At 42.2% G+C, this 22,927-nt stretch overlaps 1 protein-coding gene across 1 annotated transcript in view; it reads left to right on the forward strand.

Annotated features, from left to right (window-relative positions):
- ESPN (espin) overlaps positions 1 to 22,927 on the forward strand; it is a 1,077,204-nt gene that overhangs the window by 540,774 nt on the left and 513,503 nt on the right. The window contains exon 7 of the mRNA XM_086921582.1: positions 14,472 to 14,758. Coding sequence (XP_086777708.1) covers positions 14,472 to 14,758 — 287 coding nt within the window. The remainder of the gene's footprint in view (positions 1 to 14,471; positions 14,759 to 22,927) is intronic.

Genomic DNA, 22,927 nt, shown 5'->3' on the forward strand with positions numbered 1-22,927 from the left:
GAAGCCAACTCTCTGTCGGAACAATCCGAAATTCACGGAACGATGGTACGCCATCCTCAACCGATGTTCACTAGACCTAATTTTACTCATAGTTGAAGAACTTTCGAAAGTCATCGACGATTTGGAAAAAGAAATAACACAAATCCAACGCAACCTTGATAATAACATGCCCAAAGAAGATCTTGATAAAGCTCTTGCTGACATCAACATTCAACTCGACAAATACACAAAAGAGATAAACGATAGAAAAATCAGAAAATATAAACGTGACACCATGGACTATAAACTGGGGAGGTTTATAGTTGGGCAGAAGTCTATGCCCAACGCAGACAACAAAAACCTTACAGCAACCCATCTTCAGATGAAGGGAGTTCTACTGATGGTTCCACTTCACAAAGAGGTAACACGAACTATGGAAGATCATTTAGGAGTACTGCACCGCCCAAACCATCTGACAATGTTCCCCAAACCGCGGCCTCAACATCTGGTGTTCCTTTTTTAGAAACAGGCCAAACTGTCAACGTCGAACCAGGCGGAGCAGAAATCGCCAAAGAAAAAACAACACCGATTGCCCAGGCAACCAGGAGCAAAAAACCCTCGTGATCAACATATCTAAAACAAAACTGTCTCAACTACAATTATCTACTCTTGAACGTGGAACCACCTTTGTCCCAACATACAACACCTCTGAACTGGAAACTGAGATAAGCCTCTATAAGTTTATGCGTACCTTAAGACTTCGACATTTCTTTACCAATGTGAGTCCCCCCACCAATACTCCAGTCCAACATGCATGTAAAGATTTAAGAAGCAAAAGCACATTTGTGGCTCCAGTGAGTCACAAAATATTTGATTCATTTGAAACGATCACCTTGAACTCCATCAGAGAAAGCTTCAAAAAACCCAACCCCAAATATAACAACTTTAAGCGTAGGGAGTCAAGAGCACTGAACCAAATAGTTAACAATCCCGACATCACTTGCAGCAAAGCAGATAAAGGGGGTGCGCTCGTAGTCATGGACAGCGAGTTTTACAACAAAAGCGTCACTGATCACGTCAGTGACATGAACCTGTACATGAAATTACCAAGTGATCCCACTGAAGCTTTTTCCAACACACTCAAAGTCATCCTAGATAAAGCATTGTCAATGGGAACGATTATGGACAAAGACCACAAATATCTGATACAACCACATCCAAAATGTCCCAGCATACACATGCTTCCTAAAATTCACAAAAACTTGAACCATCCACCGTTTCGTCCCATTGTTTCTACTAAAAATTCCATTCATGAACCTACTGGAAAGTTCATCGATCTATACCTGCAAGACATTGTTAAATCCATGTCAACTTATTTGCGTGACACAACTGACTTTCTGAACCGTCTCCAGCAAGTCACACTGGAGCCTGGCGTTCTATACACTCTGGTAACGATTGACGTATGTGCTCTATACACATCGATCCCACATAACAGGGGCATTGAAGCTATTGAGTCTTTTTTACTCAACCATCCGATTGATGATGATTTGAAAGTTCTGATACTTGAACTCATACAGTTCACACTATATCACAGTTACTTTTCCTTCAACAATGACTACTATCTACAACTCGTAGGTACGTCAATGGGAAATTGTGCAGCCCCCAGCTATGCTAACCTGTTCATGCACCGTATGTAACTTGACCACATCTTAAGTCACAACAAATGGTCAAACAACATCTTGACCTTATGGAGATACATTGATGACATTTTTTTAATTTGGATCGGTCAACCTGATGAAATCACTGAATTTCTGAAATACATCAACGATCTTGATGACCATATAAAGTTCACGCACACCATCAGCCCTCACAGTCTACCATTTTTGGATGTACAGGTGACACTACTCGACAACAAACTCACAACTAATCTATTTGTCAAAGCAACAGATAGAAACAATGCTCTGCTCTTTACCAGCTGTCATCCTACCCCCCTTAAAACTCATTTGCCCTACTCTCAGCTATTAAGAGCCAAAAGGATTTGTTCTGAATCAGAAGCCTACGAAACATCGGAAGAAAAAATACTTCAAAGATACAGAGATCGGAGGTACCCAGAACATACACTGCAAGCAGCCAAAGATCGTGTAGCAACCAAAACCCGTCTGGATCTTTTGTCTCCACACATCAAACCTACCAGCGAACAGAGACCAGTTTTCGTATCCAAATATTCCACAAGAAGCACCGTCATTAAGAACATCATCCTAAAAAGCTGGGATATGATTTGTTTTGAACCAGACTTTCAGGGCATCTTCAACCACAGACCACTATTTGCATACCAGAGAGCTAAAAACATTAAGAACATTCTAGAGACTGTACCCACTGATCTTTCTATACACTATTCAGGCACCAAACCATGCCTCAACTGCAGCCATTGCCACAACATTATCCCTGGGAATATTTTGAACCATCCATCATCAGGGAAAGCCATCAAACTACTAACTAACGCCACTTGTGACTCTAAGAATGTAGTGTATTTACTCAAGTGTCCCTGCGGATTGCCTTATGTAGGTAAAACTGAAAGAAAAATTAAAGTTTGTTTGACCGAGCATAAAAGCACCATCAGAAACATAACTACCAAAGCACCTTTGGCGGCCCACTTCATCACACACCAGCATAACGTGAGTCAACTGAGGTTCCTTGTGTTAGAGGTTGTCCCGCTGAGATCAGATGTTGATAACAGAAAAAGACTCCTCCAGAGAGAAACCGTTTGGATCAAGAGACTTGATGCTTGCCAGCCTAAAGGCCTCAATGACAGACTTGAATACAGTTGTTTCCTATAATGAGTCGTTGTCTCAATGTATATACTTTCCTATCCTGTTTCACACTCATCACCTCAACCATTCTTACATGTCTACCCTATTGTATTGTTAATATCTTTCATTCCTGTCTTATACCTATCACCTCAACCACTCTTACATGCCTACCCTGTTTTCACATTTTGTTCTCTTTTACCCTTTTGCACTGTCTGTTATCCCTTTGTGGCCTTTCTCTCCTAACTTTGGTTCCTTTCTACTTTCAATATTCATCCACCTCTCTATTTATGGACATTTCTTCGTTTGTCTTTTTCAGGCTCTAACTCTTTTTCTTCACTATTATGATGTACATTATTATTGTTTTTTTTTAATGTTTCTTGATGGTACCTCCATTAATCAGCTATTGTGATTGACCATTCCAAGATGGCCGCCGCTACCGGCCCATGTTGTTTACGTTGTTTTGCATTGGTATACGTGTGGTTTGACTATCACATCCACATTTTTAATACTTAATTTCACTATCAGGCTACGGCCGTTGTTGTTTTTCACTTTGCGATAATTCATTACCGGCATGTTTACTAACACCCACGGTAGTCCGTTTTCTATCTTCTACACTGTGCATATACTTCCGTGTTCAACAATCGAACACCGACCCACGGCAGCAACGTATGTCATGCGCCGCTACACCTGACATCTGGTAAGCCTCTACACACTTCTTGACCGCTTTACTTTTGCATTTCTGTTAAGTTCGATCTTTTTCTCTCCGAGTGCACCTAATCTTCGGGTGTTACACACGGGTGATCGTTTAACATAGTTCGGTTTTTCAGGCTTGCTCTGATCTTTGTACACTTTATTATGCACTTAACGGGTGATTTTTGTTAACTCCCACACATTTTTTTTGTGACCATCACTCTTCCCCACTGCAGGCATGACTAATCCGAGAACCCTTTGGTCCCGTTTTTTTTTTTTCCACTAACACTCACATGTTCAGCCTTTCTGACCGTGATGTACACTACGTGGAAGCTAGTTCTCCTTCCTGACATTAGTATGTTTATTTTCAGATCTTCCACTACCCCCTGATGAAGGGCATGGTCCCGAAATGCATAGGGATAATTTGTAGATCAATGGATGTCGTTAAGAAGTAAAATCAATGTACTGTTCCGCAAACCAGTCACTATGATGTAATATGTGACTTATCGATTAAATGAATTCCAAAATGGATTACTACTGACTACTTTTGTCCAATACCTTTACTACCTAGAAAAGAAAATACAATACAGGAGCTCACTCTCCCATCGGTGTGCCTTTGGAAGCAGTGCAGGTGGTCCTTGCACTCCCCCGTTGTTTGACTATAACTATCAGTCCCTACCGGCCGGAAGGGACTATTTCCTGGCACCCTAAAATACAAATACCTACCTTTCACTGTTTACATTTTTGAACCTTTCTACCACGAGTGCCGCCATCTCCCCAAATCTTTTGGCAGTTAAAACTGACTCATAGATACCTTTAAAGCCTTTATTCATAGGTTCCAAGGTCAGGATTAAAAAATGAAATCCACATTCACCCCGAAACTTACAGTGTTACCTCCGGTGGTGGCTACCTTCAAAGAGGCAGTGGTGAATGATTTGGAGATGCTGAGCCTATCTCAGTCATGCTCTTTCTCATATATTTCGAACTTGGAGAAACTGGCCCTTAACCCCTTCGATGCTCATGACGAGCTCAGCTCGTCATGAGGCACGGTTGAGCTGTGCTGATGACGAGCTGAGCTCGTCATGAACAATGGGATTAGAGATCATGCAGCACAGGAGGGGAATTGCTGCAGCAGTGATGGTGTTAAAGAACTCATGGAATGTGAAGAGATCATTCTGAAACCAGATGATAAGGGCGTTTTTTCATCCCTGGCCAGAAAATCCAGCTGGTAAAATGTCTTGAGGCTCAGACTAAAATACTGCCCAGGTATGGTCCCTGGCCTTCTTCAGAAGTTTATGGCACAGGAGGAGCACGCGTGTCGGATCTCTTTACAGGTGGAAACACTCGTACATTTGAACTGACACTATCAATTTTATACAGAAAAAAAGTCTCTGTGAAATAACATAAGCAGGTGATGGACTTTTGGATTCTTTTACAAGGTACCAGACATAAATCGAGGCCAAAATGTGTTTATTTCAGGGTGCTGGTCAATGAAAAATGTGCGCCTCTTTATTCAGTTACTCATTGGTTTGATGTAGCGATACTGCACGTAAAACCTTACTTTTTCTTTTAGACCCGGGATCCCTGGTTGGCTGAGATAGGTACCATAGGCCAAATAGGGACCCGCGAGGGAAAGGAAGGTCACCTTTTGAGATAGCCCCCGCTCACCCTCTTGGTAGCTTGGCATGAGCAGCCAGGCTTATCTTCAAGGCAAATGTGCAAAGTATTTGCAACCACACTCACAGCAACCCAATGATGACACCACAAATGGACTCCACATGAGTTCTATAAAAATGAGTATAAACTTTATATAAAAAGATATATACGATAAGACCACACAATATAAATCCAACATATGAGTTTGTGTACTATTTCTCCTTGCCGGTTGTTAGGCCAGCCAGCCCTTGTAAGTTCTGGTGATATTAATGAGCACTTCTAAATATTATCCTTTAATCCTAATATCATGTTATACAGTTCGTAATACTAGAACCAGACGCTTTTGCATTGTAAAAATAATGCAATACGTAACACAACAATCAGACACTCTGCAATGTAAAAAGAATACAATGCGTACGCAAAAATCGGCACTTTGCAAGGTAAAAATAATGCGATGCGTAATATAACCACCAGGTGCGTCGATATGCAGAAATAAGGCAATGCATAATACACTAATCAGGTAATTCGTTATGCAGGAATGATGCAATACATAATGCGCTAATCAGGTACTTCGTTATGCAGAAACAATGCAATGCGTCATATGACAATCAGGTATTTTGTTATGCAGAAACAATGCCATGCCTCATACACTAATCAGGTAGTTCGTTATGCAGGAATAATGCAATGCATAATACTCTAATCAGGTACGCCGTTATGGAGAAATGATGCAATGTGTAATACGACAGTCAGGTACTCCGTTATGCAGAAATGGAATAATGCGTAATACATTCAGGCACGGATCCCTGTGCCTTAGGCAGTCTCTCTGCCACTCCTTCTGACTTGCAGTCAGCCTCTCAACAGTTGCCCCTAACACGGGTACTGTGCAATCAAAAAGTGCAACTCCACACTCCGGCCCCTGTACTGCCACTCCCTTGGCAATACGGGTTGCGATATGAGCCGAAGCAGAGGCTCGGGCTGCTGGAATGAGAGAGAGGCCAAGAGTGTCTCCTTCTGAGCCCACACCCCGCCCCAGGAGTCGACACACATTACCTCGGGGTGCAAACTCAGTCTCCTCTCCTCATCCAGCAGCTGGGCCTCCAATGCAATCCTTCTGAATTGGTAACTGCGGGCTCGGGCTGGGGGCTCAGCTCCTCCGGGGCTGCCGGGCCACTACTATTACGAAGATCTCAGGCTGCCACATGGCACACGCACACAGCATCTCTGAAACTTCCTCGCGCTTCGGGTGCACGATCACCGGGCACTCCACACGAAGGTCTCAGGCTGCATGAAGATCACGCGCACAGCGTTGGGTAAGACTCACTTAAAATCCGGGTGCACGTTAACAAGGCAAATCCTCATGAAGGTCTCACGGTGCACCAAGCACATGCACACAGCACCGATGAGACTCACTTGGATTCAGGTGCACACGAAAACAAGGCCAATCCTTACGAAGGTCTCACGGTGCACCAGGCACATGTACACAGTGTCAATGAGACTCACTTGGAGTCCGGTGCACAGAATACAAGGCAAATCCTCACGAAGGTCTCACGGTGCACAATGCACACGCGCACAGCGTGGATGAGACTCACTTGGATTCCGGTGCACAGATAACTGGACAATCCTCACAAAGGGGTTCAGGCTGCACAAAGCACATGCACACCACGTCGCTGATCCTTGCTTGGACTCCGGGTGCCCACAATCACAGGGCACAGCTTACGAGGGTTTCAGGCTGTTACAAGCATGCACACACAGCGCTGCTGAGACTCTCCTGAAAACTGTTGTGTTCCCTTGTTTCTGCAACAGGGAGCCAGCTCACCTCTGGCCCTTGGGCATACGTTACTTCAGGACACAGCACAGCAAAGTCCTTTTAAGCAGGGGGACACAGCACACAGCAAAGTCCCTTTAGCCTTTCCTTGGTTAAAACAGGAAACTGCAGGTCAGCCCCAGAACACACAGCAAGGGTCAGTCCTTTCCTTCAGTCTCTTCAGTTGTTTCATCCTTGGCAAAGGATTCTCTTGACCACGAAGTAGCTCCAGTGTTGTTCAATCTTGATCAAGCCATTCTCCATAGTTCAGAGGCTCCAGCTCACATAGTAATACCCCTCAATGGCTTTGAAATCTTTGTGTTTCAGGGGGCACTGACCCCAGTTCAAACCAGTCTGGGTGCCTCCCTGCCAGTGACACCTTCTTCTGTTGATTAGTGAGGGTTTGGATTCTCAATCACCAGCAGGAGATGGGACAATTGTTTGATAGCAGCAACCCAGGCCTCTTCACCTCTTGGGGCTAATCCTCCCCCTACACTCCAGATGCAGGTCAGCCTGTTACTATCTAACCTCCTCCCCAGGGTCAAGAGATTCCCCAGATCCTATTGCTTTCAAACCCAGACAGTCAATCCACAACCAGGCAGAGAGATACAGAAATGTTTAGAGCACAAAAACCCAGCCACTTCTTAAAGAGTGGCTTATAAACACACAATGCAAGAACCACCTTCATAAAAAGATGTGTTATTACATTGTGAGTTCAGGCATACTAAACTTCACCTCCATCCTAAGCCTTTGGGAAGATAGGCTGGAAAACATATTACACAGCCTTCCCATTCTATTCTATGGGCAAGATGGTCTTTCAACAGTGAAAAATGAAATGGTGATTATTTCACTGTCAGGACATGGTACACACCTTAGTAGATGTCCTACTTTTCACATACACTGCACCTTGCCCAGGGGGTACCCTGTAACTACCAAAGGGGTGTCTGGTGTGCAAAGAAAGGGAAGGGTATGGTCTGGCAAGTGGGTGCACTTGTCAGAACAACATGGCAGTTTAACAAACAGTGCGCAGGCCCTACAATGGCAGGCCTGAGTTCCCTTTTTAAGGCTACTTGTGTGGGTGGCACAATTAGTGCTGCAGGCCCACTAGTAGCATTTGCATTACCAGCCCTGGAACACATAGTGCACTTTACGAGGAACTTTACCAGTAAGGCAAACATACCAATCATGGACAACCAATTACCATTATACTTTACACAGGGGGCACTTGCACTTTGACACTGTTTAGCAGTGGTAAAGTGTCCAAAGCATCTAAGTTGGCAATACCATGTCATGAAAAAAGGTCTAGTGGGAAAGAAAAAAGTTTAGGGAACTTTAGCCAAAAAGGCCAAGTCCTACACTAACGTGTTCTATTCACCCCACTCTTTCTATGTTTTGTCAGTATTTTGCTCATTTTTATTTCCCTTTCCATCTCTGTGCATTCCACCCCAAGGTCTAAAATTCACTTTGATGTATTCTCTAACAGTGATTTTTGTAAGCATTAAGAAACGGTCTAAACACCTTATTCTCCAACCCATGCAATCTTGTATAAGCCCCCGCGCAAGCTGCTAAAGTGTGTGTGGGAGGGGGGTGGGCTCTGTGTGTGGGGGTAGGGGCGCCCTACGCCACTGCTTTAGATTAAGAAAGAACGTTCTTGAGTTGGAAGCAGTGGAAAGAACACATTTAAACACATATGCCTCTCGGAGAGAAAGAGACTCATCAACTATGAACATTCAAAGGTGTCTTATTTTGCTTTCCCAATGATCGTCTTTGCTCTGCTACCAAACAGCATTCATGACATGCTATCTGAATGAATTACTATAAAACTGTGGTGCAATACCTCCAGTGGCCACTAGATGGCAGCACATAGAACTACCCTTTATACAAGATCACATTCTGTATGTCTGTCTTTTCTGAAAACTTCAACGTGTATAAAATATATGTGTTAAAAAATACTATAGTTTGATTTCAAGCTACTATAAGTATACAATTTAAAGGCAATACAGACTGTTTCGCTAATTTGGTGAACATATTAAGGTAAAGGCGTCTCTCCTCTTCCTATACCCTTCTCTGCTCCCTCTCAAATATGCTCATATAATAATTTCAATCTCAGGGCGATATATTTAATTGAATCAGAGTTTATGTATGAGTTACAGCCTCTAGTTTGATCATAGTATAGTAACTAGGGCTTTTAATCTCGTTTTCACTCAATTTTCACCACACGTGAATTGTATTTGTAGTGCTTTGTTGATTAGGCAGCGCTACACCACATATCCTCCTGAACACATATACTTCACACACGCGATAACTTAAAATTACTGCTGTGTACGCATTCCCTTGGAAACTAGTAGCGTCAATGCAGAATTCGGAATCTGATTATTTATTCCTACTGCATCACAACAGTTGAACAAAAGTTGTTCCCCGCTGTTGTGACGTCACAGTAGAGAACATGCTGCATGGACAGGGCTGACTGCTCCGTTGGAGAGAAGAGAGCACCGCTTTGGGTGGGGCTGAGGGGAGCAGAGGGCGCTGGGGGGTGTCGTGGGATATCTGGTATTACATTAATATATCTGGGTGAGGGATGGGTGATGTGAGCAGGCGGCAAAATGCCAGTTTTTGTTTTTAATGTATTAATGTAGGTACATGGAGGCTAGCTGCATAATAAGTGGTGTGGGTGAGTTGAGGGAGGCCAGGATTATTTTGATTTATTTGAGACGTGTAGGAGCTGGAAAGAGGGTGGTCTGAGAAGGTGGCATGGCACCAGTTGTTTTCACCTGAGCAAGTGAGGGGATAGGATACATTTTCAGTTTGAAGGTGATTTTACAAATCTTTTTAGTGGGATTATGGAGAATGAAACCAGGTTGTGCCTGATATGGGGCTGGGGACCAAGGTTAGCTGTGAGTTAAGGTGCATGGTAGAGAGATTGTAGAAAATTGATGATCAGGCCTGGAAGGGAGTGTACTGCAGAGTCTGGGGTCAGATGGAGGTAATAATGAAGAGAGATTCTCTCTGAAGGCTGGCAACGAGGCAGGCCGAGTAGTGTTACTTGCCTGATACTCCCACCTCAGAAACCTCCTCTGCCCATCAAAAGGACCTTACATGGGATCAAAACACTTTTTGAGAGTGTTAACGATTAGAAAGATTTGGAAAATAATGGAGGGCCCTGAATCTCCTGTTATCCCCTTCCATCACACGCAGGAGTACAGTTTTTTTTATTTGTAGGCTACCTCCAGAAGTGACACATTGAGCCCGCAGTGGCCCACCCAAATGCGCCCTTGGCCCACCCAAACAAAAATTCCTGGAGCCGGGCCTGATACATGCAGGTGTGGGTTTTTTGTTGTTGTCCTTCACTGCCAAGTTTTACCTGGCGGTGAGGGACCAGAAAAAAATATATTGCACTGTCCACCCTAAATAGGGAGGATAGTGTAATGTCCTTCCTCTGACGGCCCCTCCTCCATTAACGTGCCATAGAGAGTATTCCATCAATTGAGCCAATGGGAACTCCATTAATGAACTACTAAAGATCTGCCCGTCTCCAAATGAGAAGGGTGGACCAAGAGTTTAGCAAGCAGGGTAGTCTGTCACGTTTGTGACTGAGTACCCTTCCTGTCAAACTCTAAATTTAGCCCTAACTCCAAAGGTAAAACCTTGGAGTGGGGTAAGGTGGCAAATCTAACAACTTTTCTAAATGTTGAATGTGTCATTCTGCGGGATGATTCGGACCTCTGATTCTTCGAGATTAGCCTAAATTTGCACCTCGGTCCTTGTCAGCCATGAACTTTAGTTTATCAATGGCACTTTGCTTTTTTAAGCTGCATTTTGCCTTAATACTTTAAAAGATAACATCTATGGGTTCAGTCATTTGATATTAATGATCTTGTTGTGTTTTTTGCTCATTAGATATTTCTCAATTTACTAAATTAATTTGGGAATTTTAAAATTGTTTTCTTGCCAGTGAAATTGTTGCTTCTGCTTGAACTTAACACAAATTTCTCTGGGGAACTGCGTACCTATTTTTCCGTAGCTTTCAGGGATTACACTAAGATTCCCAAGAGACTTGTTTTGACCTAAGTTGTGTTTGTTAAGGTGGTAGGGGTCATATCCTTCCAAATTGAAAAAACTATTTCTGACCATTAGATTTGGCATTTTTGGCATGGTTTCGCCTGACTTTTTACCTTTACCTCCTGTATTTTTGATACTGTGCTAGATTTCGTTTTTGCTGGATTAGATGCTTTGGGCACTTTGCAATTGCTGAACAGTGTTAAAGTGCAGGTGCACCCTGTATAAATTACTATTGTGATTGGTTATCCCAGATTGGCATTTTTTGATTTACTGGTATGCCCCTAGTAACGTGCACTGAGTGTGCCAGGGCCTGTAAATCAAATGCTACTAGTGGGCTTGCAGCACTAATTGTGTCACCCACATGAGTACCCTGTAAATGTATCTCAGAACTGCCACTGCAGTGTTTGTGCGCAGTTTTGAACTACCATGTACGCATTTCTTGCTTAACCATTCTGTGTGCCTCTGACTGTTTGTGGACTGTCTGTCTGGTTTTGGAGTGACAGGAGCTGGGGATGTGTATTCACTGTAGACAGCCACTGGGGACGTTGAGGTGTGACTGGCCCTTCCTGGATGACTCGGAGCTGAGCCTAATAGACCATGACTGCATTTAGAATAGTGGGAGGAGTTTTCTATGCAACAAACTAGGGCCTGCCTCCCTTGCACAATGCTGTCTTCACCCCCTGTGGTCCTACTCACCACTGAGTACAGAACTGATTTGGATTGGGCTCAGAGACCCTTGCAAAAAGTAGAACAAAATTGGGTATAAGTTGTGGACCTTAAACCCCAGAGCTTTAGACCACTTCTGGACTACGAGGAACCTTTGCCAAGAAGAAGAGCTAGAGAGCTGTGAGGAGGAGTACTGCTCATTTGCTGTGTTCTGTGCGGGGTTGGCCTGCAGTTGCTGCTTCTGCCAAGGAAAGGACAAAGACTGGAACTTTGCTGAGAAATCTGCTTGAAAAAGAATTGCCAAGGGCTTGTGTGTGCTGGCCTCCTGTTCTAAAGTGTCAGAGGCACAAAGACTTCACCACCATCTCCCTTAAACTCCACTGCTGGGAGTTCTGACCTGTCAGGAGGTGCCCGTTCCAGTTTTGGACCTCTGGAGGTTGTTTCTGTTGTTGGGAGCTGGACTAAACCTAAGAGAAACAATGTCCGGTGCCGTCAGCGCCGCCGCCGTGACGCCGTGACCTGCAATGAGGTCAGGGGCACCGCTCATGAAGTACATAATGCACCGCCCAGCCTGCACCGCAGGTATGACGCCCTTCGATGCCTGCTGATGTCTGCTGTTATTGGCCTTCCTGACGCCAGCAGTCTCACCAACACTGTCACTGACAGCGCTTGCATCCAGTTATCATGGTGAAATAATTGCCGAGGGTTACTCCACAAACTCGCCAACTTCGCATTGCATCACTGGAATCGACTCCTCACCACCGACGCCAATGACTTCCCATGTCCTGGAATCAACACATCACCTCCTCGCGAACACGATGCCTCGCCTCCCCCATGGCAGCCAGGGAGCTGTGCTCGACTTCGGTACCAATGCTTCACCTTCACGACGCCGTGCATCGTCATAGACTTCGTTTTCCAGGGTACTGTTTGTTTGGGGGTCCATGTGACTCCATGCCCAATGTCGTGTGCCACGTGGTCGACGCCATACTTTGGATTTATTGTTGTCACAACGTTGAAATAGCCCCAGGTGGAGCTATTTGTTTTCTACAAGCTTTATTTTGGAAATAACTGTTTTTAAGTGCTATTTTACTTCCTGTATGTTGGACTTTTGTCATTTGGTCTTGTTGAGTTTAGATAAACAATACTGTTTTTTCTAAACTGGTGTGGTGTCCATTTGTGGTGTTTTCACTATATTACTGTGTGATGTGAGTACAAATACTTTTCACATAGCCTTTGAGATAAGCCTGTCTGCTCGTGCCAAGCTAATAAGGAGGTGAGCAGGGGTTATCTAGAGTGTGTATCCCCCTTACTTTGACCAGAAGCAAAGGTTCCTACTTGGACAAAGGTACCTACCTCTGCTAATTAGAGACCCCCAGTTTTAACACTGGCAATGATACTTTGTGATTCCAACATGGTACATTTCTGAAGTCTTCTTTGGAGAAACCATTACTAAACATTCAGGAGTGTTTACAGTGCCTTTATTAACCCCATACAATAGACTTCTTATGCTTGTACAATACTTTTGGGAAGCACAGGAGTTGCATATTAAAGTCTCGTTTAAATAGAAATTGAACTGTATGCACAAAAATGGATGTTAGCTATTTGAGGGCCAGTAATAGTCCAGCAGCTTGATACAAAGATGGAGAAGTCTGTGAAGCCCTTAATGTCTATCTTTCATTTTGAAACCGCTTCAAGGACAGCAGTAACCCACATCCAGTCCTGTAGTTCTGATAAACTGCACCCTCCCATCTCAGATGCAATTTTTCTTCCTTTGTCAAAAGCAGGAGGAAGAGCAGCACAGTTGACAGCTGCCGCAGCTGTTAGTCCAAATAGAGACATGAATGAAGGATTATGTCTGTCTGTACTAGGAAGGTCCCTTCTCTGGACTCCAACATATGAGGCGATCTGAGAAACTATAGCTGTCATTTTTTTTTATATCTGTAGCAAGAAGGGAGACACTGGGACAACTAGGAGTAATAGGCCAGGAGAACCAGGACAGCTGACAGCTGCCCCATTACTCCTCGTGCAAGACATGAAATTAGTGTATTTTATGTCTATGGCTGGAGCAGGAGTCAGCATCCTTGCTCCTCCTCTGTCTACAAACATAAAAGAAAGACTGTTATATCTATAGCGTAATTGAAGAGTCATAATAAAACATAACTGACTATGGTAAAACGAAGTCTGAGCTATTGGCAGCTGCCTTGCTCCTTCTTTTTAATAAACATAATTTTAAAATAATATAAATACTTCTATGTTTGCTGTAGGTCGGAGATTTTGAAAAACGCAGAACTGCCCTGCAATATCCTGCCTTCCTTCCCAGAGGTGCATTAGGATGCAGAAAGATGATCAAACACTTCACTGCCCTGCAAGGGTTTATCCTCCCCTGTGTGGCCTAAAAGGAAATGCTAAGGTTGTCTGAGCTTCAACCCCACAAGATCCTAATATGCAGAAATTTGAAAAATCCCTATCACCCTAAAAAAGGCTAATTAAAAAAAATCAGCTGAGGTGGTTCTACTACCGTCACATGCCTCTAGCAAATCAATATATCCACAATCATAAATCATGCCCTCCGTCTGATCAAACCTGTTGTCCATGGACTACGTTGAGGACGGCTAAAATCATAGTGGTGGAGTGCTAAGGGTAATGAGGGTACTGACAGTATGTAGCGCATATGAGGTCATGTCTCGGATAAAATACATCAGTTTGTAAGCGTATTGATATAGTGCGCAGAATTATAGCAACTTCATGAAGCTTCTTGTTTTGTGAAGAAATTGAAAACGTTCTCATGGATTTCCTTTTCTTTTTAGGGCCGCCGGAATCAACGATAGGGGACATGCAGGCCTATATGGACATGCTAAATCCAGAAATAGGACCTAATGGAAGCAAAAAGGGAGGAGACACTGCTGCGTCCCTTCCCCAACCTCCACCTCTTCCTCCTCCTCCACCTCCTCCAGGCTTCCCTGCACCGCCTCCACCTCCTGACTCCAAACTGCCTCCGCCACCCTGTTATCCAGCGCCAATCCCTCCGGAGGGGCAGCCCACGGCGGACATTTATGTGCAAGCAAAGAACAACCTGAGACACATCGACAGCGAGGTACTGAAACCTGGGGTAACCCTTGAAGCAACTATTGGTTGAGCTGTGCTGAATGCTGTTGGGAGGGATCCGTCTATACAGTGGTGTCACTAAGCAGACATTTTAGGAAAAGTACTTTTATCAGTTAATGGAGAATGCTCTGCCATGGTTTGTGATAGAAAATATTTACTTCATCACATGGGGTTGTAGAATAGGATATTATGAATGAATGATAAATGTCCACAATACACAGCTCTTACATATATAATATTCAGTAATATCAACAAAGCACGCAAACCTGATGTAATCAGACTGATCATTCCCGTAATTTTTTGGGTTGAAGGAAGCTAGTGGTAAGTGTTACTAATTTGTTGCAGTCAACACGTGCTTGCTTTAATCCCTCTGTGGAAGGTACACAGTATTGGTTCAAGTAGAATGAATCAGCTGGCACCACGTGCACCTTTAGCAGTGCACCATCAATGTGTGCTCAGGGGATAAGATGGCTAGAGTCGATGAATGTCACCTTGGCACATTTGCACCTGTAACAAAATTAATGTTGTTCAATGATAGTCTCAAACACAAAGATCCAACAATGCACATCATCCATGGTCATTACCTTCCACTGACATGATCATTATTTTGCATTGTTTTCAATGTAACTATATGTTGCTAACGAGGAACATCTGATTTTATCATGCCCTAAATAATAGAGTGTATATTTAGAAACAAGGATGACCTCATTACTTTAGAGTACATAAGGACACACAATGTTTGAAAAGAACAATGGTTCACTAGGATATAAATCAAAAATGATATAAAATACTGAGGAACCATTCTTCTCTTCAAACTAAATAATAGGGTGACCATCTTGCTTCGGGTCATTAAGGACGCTGTTTCCAGTCCTTGAGTGTAGTGCGATAGCCGAATGCAGTCTGGGTTGTAGTCTCGTTTTGTTTCTGTTTTTTTTTTTTCTGTTTTTTTTTGTGTCCTCATACATGCCACCAGTGAATAGATACTCTGAATTAGCGCTCTTCAAGCCACTGACACAAACCTTCTGTCCCGGCCCTCATGTTTGTGGATAGCCATTGAAGATGGTCCAGAGGTAAGGTTGTTACCCGTCCAACTTCCTCTCGTAATGGTACTTGCTGCATAGAAAGGACAGGACCACAGAACCTCTGGCATAATCATTGGACTATTAGATTATTTTTCGCTCCAGGTTTTTAGCGCAGACCACAATTTAGCAGACTTATCACCCCCACATAAAGTATCTAGTTTACTCACCACCATGATGTTTTTAAGACAGTCTGCAAACGTCGGAGGGAGCACCGACTTCCATACTTTACAGATCTCTCTTCTAGCGATCACTATTACATAGAAGATAAACTGTGATAGATTACTATTAACAACATAATCAGGGGTAAGACCAAAAAAAACCAATCTAGGGGTACATATAATTGAGAATGCTAGCACCTCCTCCAAAAACTTACACACTTGTCCCCAAAAGTTACTTATGTTAGGACAATCAAAAAACATATGGATGTCATTTGCATCTTGTGAGTTGCATCTGGGACAGAGATAGTGGGTTGCTGACAATTTGGAAAGTTTAGCTGGAGTCCAATATACTCTATACATTGTGTATAAATGGTTTCTTCTTAAATTGGATGGTTTGATGACTTTCTGAGATATCGAAAAATAATCTATCCACAGTTTTTCTAAGTTTTCTGTAATCGGAACCGTACTAGGATCCCATAGTTTGGTGATTTCTGATTCAAGATTGTCTTTGTAATCTAATAAGATTTTATAACATTGAGCGGTCTCTCCTTTCCTGCCACTAGATCTACTAATGAACCTCAACAGGGGGTTCTCATCCTCTGTATCCCAATATTGGCTTCCCCACCAAGCCGAAAGTTGATAAAACTTAAATCTCGTGAGAGTGCCGCCAGTTATACCAACCAGAAAGTCCCATTCTAAGACTCTCGACTCATCACAGAAATCCCCCCATCTGAAAAGGCCAGCTCTCTTTAGGGGAAGGGCCAGTTGGTCAGTTAAGCATTCGGGGTGCCAGGGGAGTCCTAAATCGGGGCGTATAGATGGTAGTAGGGAATACCTAACAACTTACAGCTCTGTGACCAATAATATAGAGCCGCCTTCAAGAGCTTTAGTCTAACCTTTTTGAAGAATTTTTTATCACCAAACTTAAACAGAAAAAAGTCTGCATCATATGGGAGATCTTGCAGCATAGCCTGAAACAGTAAACTGTTAGAAGTTGAGTCCAATTTATTGGCTAATAACCTAAAATTTTAAGTTGGAAGGCATAACAATAGAGTAATAAGTCCGGAAGAGATAATCCGCCTAATTTCAATCCTCTCCTTAACTTCTTCCAAGCTATCCTTGGGGTTTTAGTTGCCCAAATAAAAGATCCTATCCTGCTTTGCAAATTAATAATGTCTTTTTTGTTAAATACTAAAGGAATAGAATTAAACAGAAACGTCACCTTAGGTAGAATAATCATTTTAACTAAATTAACTCTGCCATAAATATTGAAGGGAAGAGCATTCCACCTGGACAAGAGTTTTTTAATCTCCTTTATTACCTCTTCCCAACTAGTCTTAGGAATTCCCTCAAGATTATGGGTTAATTGGATACCCAAGTATCTCATCTTTGGTTTAGCTTCTGGAATAGGAACTGGGATATTCCAACACATAACGTCAGTTTTATCCCGATTAATACGATAACCCGAGACAAAACCAAAATCCTCAGCTAGGCTGAATAATCTAGGGATTGCTTCTAGTGGGTTAGAGGTATAAAGGAGAAGGTCATCTGCATATAGTGCAGTCCTAATTGATAGCTCTCCAATGTTAAACGAAGAAATTATAGGGTCTTGCCTTAAGGAACAAACAAAGGGCTCAATATACATGTCAAATAATAGTGGGGACAGGGGACATCCCTGCCTTGTTCCTCTACAAACATTCAACCAGTCTGACAAGCCGCCATTTACCAAAATCCTGGCTCTCGGGCCCCTGTATAAAGTTTCAACACCTTTTATATAAATATCAGGGAAGCCAAATTTCTTCATTACTTTCCATAGATAAAGCCAGTTCACTTGGTCGAAGGCTTTGGCAGCATCTATCGCAACAATAGCGAGTGGCTTCTTCTTCTGGATTGCATAGTCTATCGCACCGATCACTTGAAATGTAAGTTCATTCAATTGTCGGCCAGGGATAAATCCTCGCTGATCAGGGTGAATGATAGTCTTTATGACTTTGGCCAATCTGCTTGCTAATATACCAGAATACATTTTCAAATCAGAGTTCAAAAGTGAAATGGGTCGATATGACCCTATTTTTTCCGGGTCTTTATTAGGTTTTGCAATTAATGAAACTGTAGCATCTAACCATGAGGACGGAATTTGTTCTCCCTGGATAAGAATATTGTTGAATAATTTCTGAAGTGGGCTTAAAATTTCATTTATATTGTCCTTATAAGTCTCTAATGGCAGACCGTCTGGACCTGCAGCTTTATTCCTTGCCATCTTCTTCACTTGAGATCTGATCTCCCCCTCAGTTATTTCCTTTACCAGGAAGGCTATGTCTTCATTGCTCAGTTGTGGTAAGTTTCTCAGAATAGCCGAATTTTCTAAGTCGACCGTTGAGCTATTAATATTTTCAGAATAAAGTTCTTCGTAAAAGGATCTAGCTTCCTCCTTGATCTCGCCATCTTCAGACAGAACAGAACCCGTCTTTCTTTGTTTTAGAGTTTTGATGTTGTTTCTGGTCCTCTCCGACCTGGCTTTCCAGACTAGCAATGACCCGCATTTTTCACCGTATTCAAAATTACTTAATTTGCTTGCTTCCCATTTATCTTTAAGTATTTTTTCATTTCTTAACCTAAACTTTGTTTGTAGGTCAAAAAGTTCTTTTTCCAGTCTTGATATATCAGATTGATCGTTAGAAATGGCAGAAAGGAGTTGCTGTTCTTTTGATTTAATCGCTCTGAGATCATTAATATCCATTTCTTTATTTAACTTTCTTTTCAGGGCCATTTGAGAACCATATATTCCTCTTAAAACGGATTTAAATGCATCCCATATAATATAATCTGGAGCTGTTTTATGGTTAAACACAAAAAACTCTAATATATTCTTCTTGATTTTAATCTTGTACTCTTCATTTAACAAGATGGTCCTGTCTAGAGTCCACCTGTATTCTGAAAAATTATTTTGAAAATTAATGTTTAACTCAACTACTGAGTGATCGGACAACCCAATTGGAATGTAAGAAATGGATTCGGTGTTTGCTAGCAGTAATCTGTTAATCAAGAAAAAATCTATCCTAGACAACTGATGATATTTTTTACTGTAGAAAGAATACTCTCTACGAGTACCGTACTTAACTCTCCATACATCACTCAACAAATGCTCCTTCATAATATTTTTTTCGTTTTGTTTCTGTTGAACTAATTAGACTAACACACCGGAAATAAATGATTAGGTGAAAAGTACAGGGCTGGAGACAGGTCTATAATGACCGGCATTGAGATGGTCACTCTAAACAAGGATAGACCCTCATTGCACTGGCCCGACCATCATCATCATCATCACGTGAATGCTAATAATATAAACATTAGATTATTTCAACAATTATGATTTGTTCTCTTTTTGATAGCTTTACGTATATAAGATAACGTCTATTAACCTACATTGTTATTAAATTGAACATCACCCACCTCAAGTTGGCATGAGTGAAAAGGGTCTTCAAAAAGGATATGACTGTCCAGAAAAACTGCCAGCCTCCTCACCAACTTCCCATTACCTAGAGGCCCATGTCTGGTACAATAGGCTAGTGCTTTGAAATCATTAAACGGCGCTGTGCAGAGATTTCAGAACACTCAAAAGATTGCCTCCAACATCAGGTTTAATTCATCCCCGAAATAAACATTAGATTGTTTTAGAAACGTTTGAACAGGGAATTTATAATAATGTTACAGTGAGCCCATGGGGCATTGCATTTGCATAACGAATTGGAGATCTCCCATTTGAACATTGCTTTAACCTCTACGAAAGCAAAGTGCTTGTGCTAAAATAAATGTATCAACTTGTTTCTAAAATGTCCATTAGTTTGGCATAGTAACGGAGATTATAGTCATACAATACTGATCAGATTGCCCCTAAATTCGATTTAATCTGCCCTCAAACTGAATATTGACTTGCCAGAAGCAAGTGATGGTATTGTCCTGAAACGGTGATTAGATTGTGTTGCATTTGTCTTTATCATTAAAAGGGAAGGAGGTGCGTTGCATCTTGCCTTATGACATCTGTAACTGCTAGGCCTGCCTTACTGAAAGTGTGTGAGTGAAATCTTGTGAGTGATGAGTGTGGAGTGTTGCCTGTGAGGGTAAGTGGAATCTGGAAGCTGAACAGGCAACTCTTGAATCCTGGTGGGTTGTAGTACCAACACTAACTTACTTATTTTACTTGGAACATGTGTGGAAACTGACATAATGCAAAGGGATCCTACAAGAAGTGCCAGATTCAGCACCACAACGAATACTTCTTACACAAGCATTGCAAAAGTGGCTATGAGATGTTAAGGATGAAGAAGGCCTAATCACAAAGGTAGCTTCGATGGCGTAAAGTAATACTCCCATAGCGCTCTTTAATGTACTATATCCACTATCAATATCTTGAGTTAAATCACCTTCTCACAATTTAACAAGTAGAGGTTCTAATTTGAAGTAATATAACAAGTGTCCTAGTGGGCAGCCTGGTCTAGTGTCTCTCGATAAGGTAAATATATTTAGATGTTTTACCAGTTGGACTATGGCCTTCGAGTTTCAGTAAAAATTTCCAATCGGCCCTTCAATTGCTGCTAGAAAGCTGAATACTTTCAGTGATGTTACTAAGCAGTCCGATTCATCCCTATCCATTTGTTTTTCCCATCTAAACTTTAAACTACCACGGAGAGCATACATTTCCCCTTTTTTGTTGACAGGATCAAACAAATATCTAATGTTATTTTTAGAATGCTGGGCCTAAATTAATTTTGTTCGGGAATGAAAAAATATTTTGGGAAGAATATTGTCTAAACAATGCAATTGTAGTTTTTCTTATCATTTTCAATTTTTTTTCCAAACACATCATGACATAGACAACAAGAAACATCAAGATTAGGCCCCTGAGGTCATTCTATATTGCTGGTGTGTGTACACATTCACATTTATCATGCATTTGCCCCTTACATCCATGTATTCTTTCTCATCATTTAGAAGCTTATCCTAGCTTGATCAGTACGTAAGGCGCTTATATTGGGCTTACTCACCCCAGTCTTTCTGATGTTTCCTAGGGCATTCCCTTGCTTTGTGTATAGGCCTTTTGAGAACTGTACATTCATCGAGGCTATTCTTCCAGTTTGCCGTACTCGGAGTGATGGATTCCACCATTTTTAGCAATATCTCTCTTACACACTACTAGGCCTACACCCAGGAACATAGTTTTGCATCTAGTCAGTCCAGTGTCCTGCAGAATGTTCAAGAGAGCTGTCTGTGAAGCAGATTAGTGTGCCTATGACTTCTTTATATATGGCTTTCAGTTCCCCCTAAAAACCTACTATGGCCTTACACCTCCACACCATATGTAGCAATTTGCCATCTTCTGCTTGGTATCTAAGCCATGTAAGCAAAGAGTCTCAGTTAAGAGGCTTGGCCTCTGTGTAATGAACCCAGTGTGGATATGTAAATTGTATAACATGATATATAGTTGATATTGTAATTTCTTTCAATGCTGCTAGAGCTTCTTGCAGGCCTAGCTTCTAATTAAAAAAAAAATGTTTTGCAGTTTTATATATACGCAAACTCGACCCAAAGGTATCAGAGCAGTTTACATGAACACCAGTTGCATTACAGACAGACACATTTGTTTTTCGTAGGCACGGTGAGATTAACTGATTTGCCCAGAATCACAGGATGCTTGAGCCTCCTGCCAGACTTCGAACCTGGTTCCCTAACTTCAAAGTCGGCCGCTCTAGCCATGAAGCCACATCGATGTCACTTTCCCATGCTATCCTAAGCATATAAAATGTGTTGGGTGTATTTATTACTAAGGATCTGTATATCCTAGACAACCTTCCCTGGCCCCCATGTCTCCCATGGTGAGTTTAGCCTGGAGAGGGTTGAAATTTGGTATTGTATCTTACTGTTTAATATAGGGGAGCATAGCATGCCTGAATTGTAGACATTTGTGAAACTGTGTTTGTAACAGACCAATTCTTCTTCCAGCTCCCTGGAGGATTTAAGTATAGCCTGCTTAGTTACTGTTCCCCAGGATACCCTGTCAGCCCTACTCTTCGTAAATTTGTAGCGTGGCCATTTCAAGAAGTAAGATACTGACCCAAAGTGGGGTCTGCATGGTCAGCTGCCCCTGCCACCTGATCTGTTTTGATATGTCTTTCCATATTTGGATGGCTGTCTTAGTCACAGGGTGATATCACATGTGGCAGGGATAAGTACACACATTTGTGATATAATGTGGAGGCGTCTCCCAAAGCCCACAGTGCTGGTCTCATCCTGAACCACATAGCAGGATCACTGCTCTGCAACAGGGGAGGATCTTAGCAATCTCTGTGTGGTTTAGCTGTTATGTTAAAAACTCCTTGAAATTCTATCGCCATTCACATTTTCCTTAATATCTTATTTTCTTAAAATACTCACTCTGTCTTGTATTAGGAAATAAGGAAATGCGATCTACCTATAATAGTGCAAACACAACCATTCCTTCGTTGTCTATAACTTCTATTTCATTTACATGTTTAAAAGATTCTTTAGAATATGACACCCCCTCTGGTTTTACTTCGGCGTTCGAAGAATTTCTAACAACATATTTATTTGATATAAAATGCAGATCCCTATACAGAAGAGGAATTTCCTTATAGAACAATAATGCACTTATTTTGAGTTGCTCGAAACCACCACTCTAGGTCACTCCAAGGTGCCTGGTGTTCCAAGGCCTTGAATTACCTGGCCTACAAACTAGGGACCCAGAATTCCAGTTCCGAGGCACGGTTCTTGTTCTGTCTGTCAAGGGTGTGTGCTGCTCTTAAGCATCTGGTAAGGGAGCTCAGATGTGGGCACAGTAGTTCCTACAGAAGAGCAGACTTGGATTTGTCTCTGGTATTCCAAGGTCCACATGTTATTCCA

The sequence above is a fragment of the Lissotriton vulgaris genome, chromosome 5, assembly GCF_964263255.1.
Source record: "Lissotriton vulgaris chromosome 5, aLisVul1.2, whole genome shotgun sequence".
In the NCBI taxonomy this organism is placed as follows: Eukaryota; Metazoa; Chordata; class Amphibia; order Caudata; family Salamandridae; genus Lissotriton; species Lissotriton vulgaris.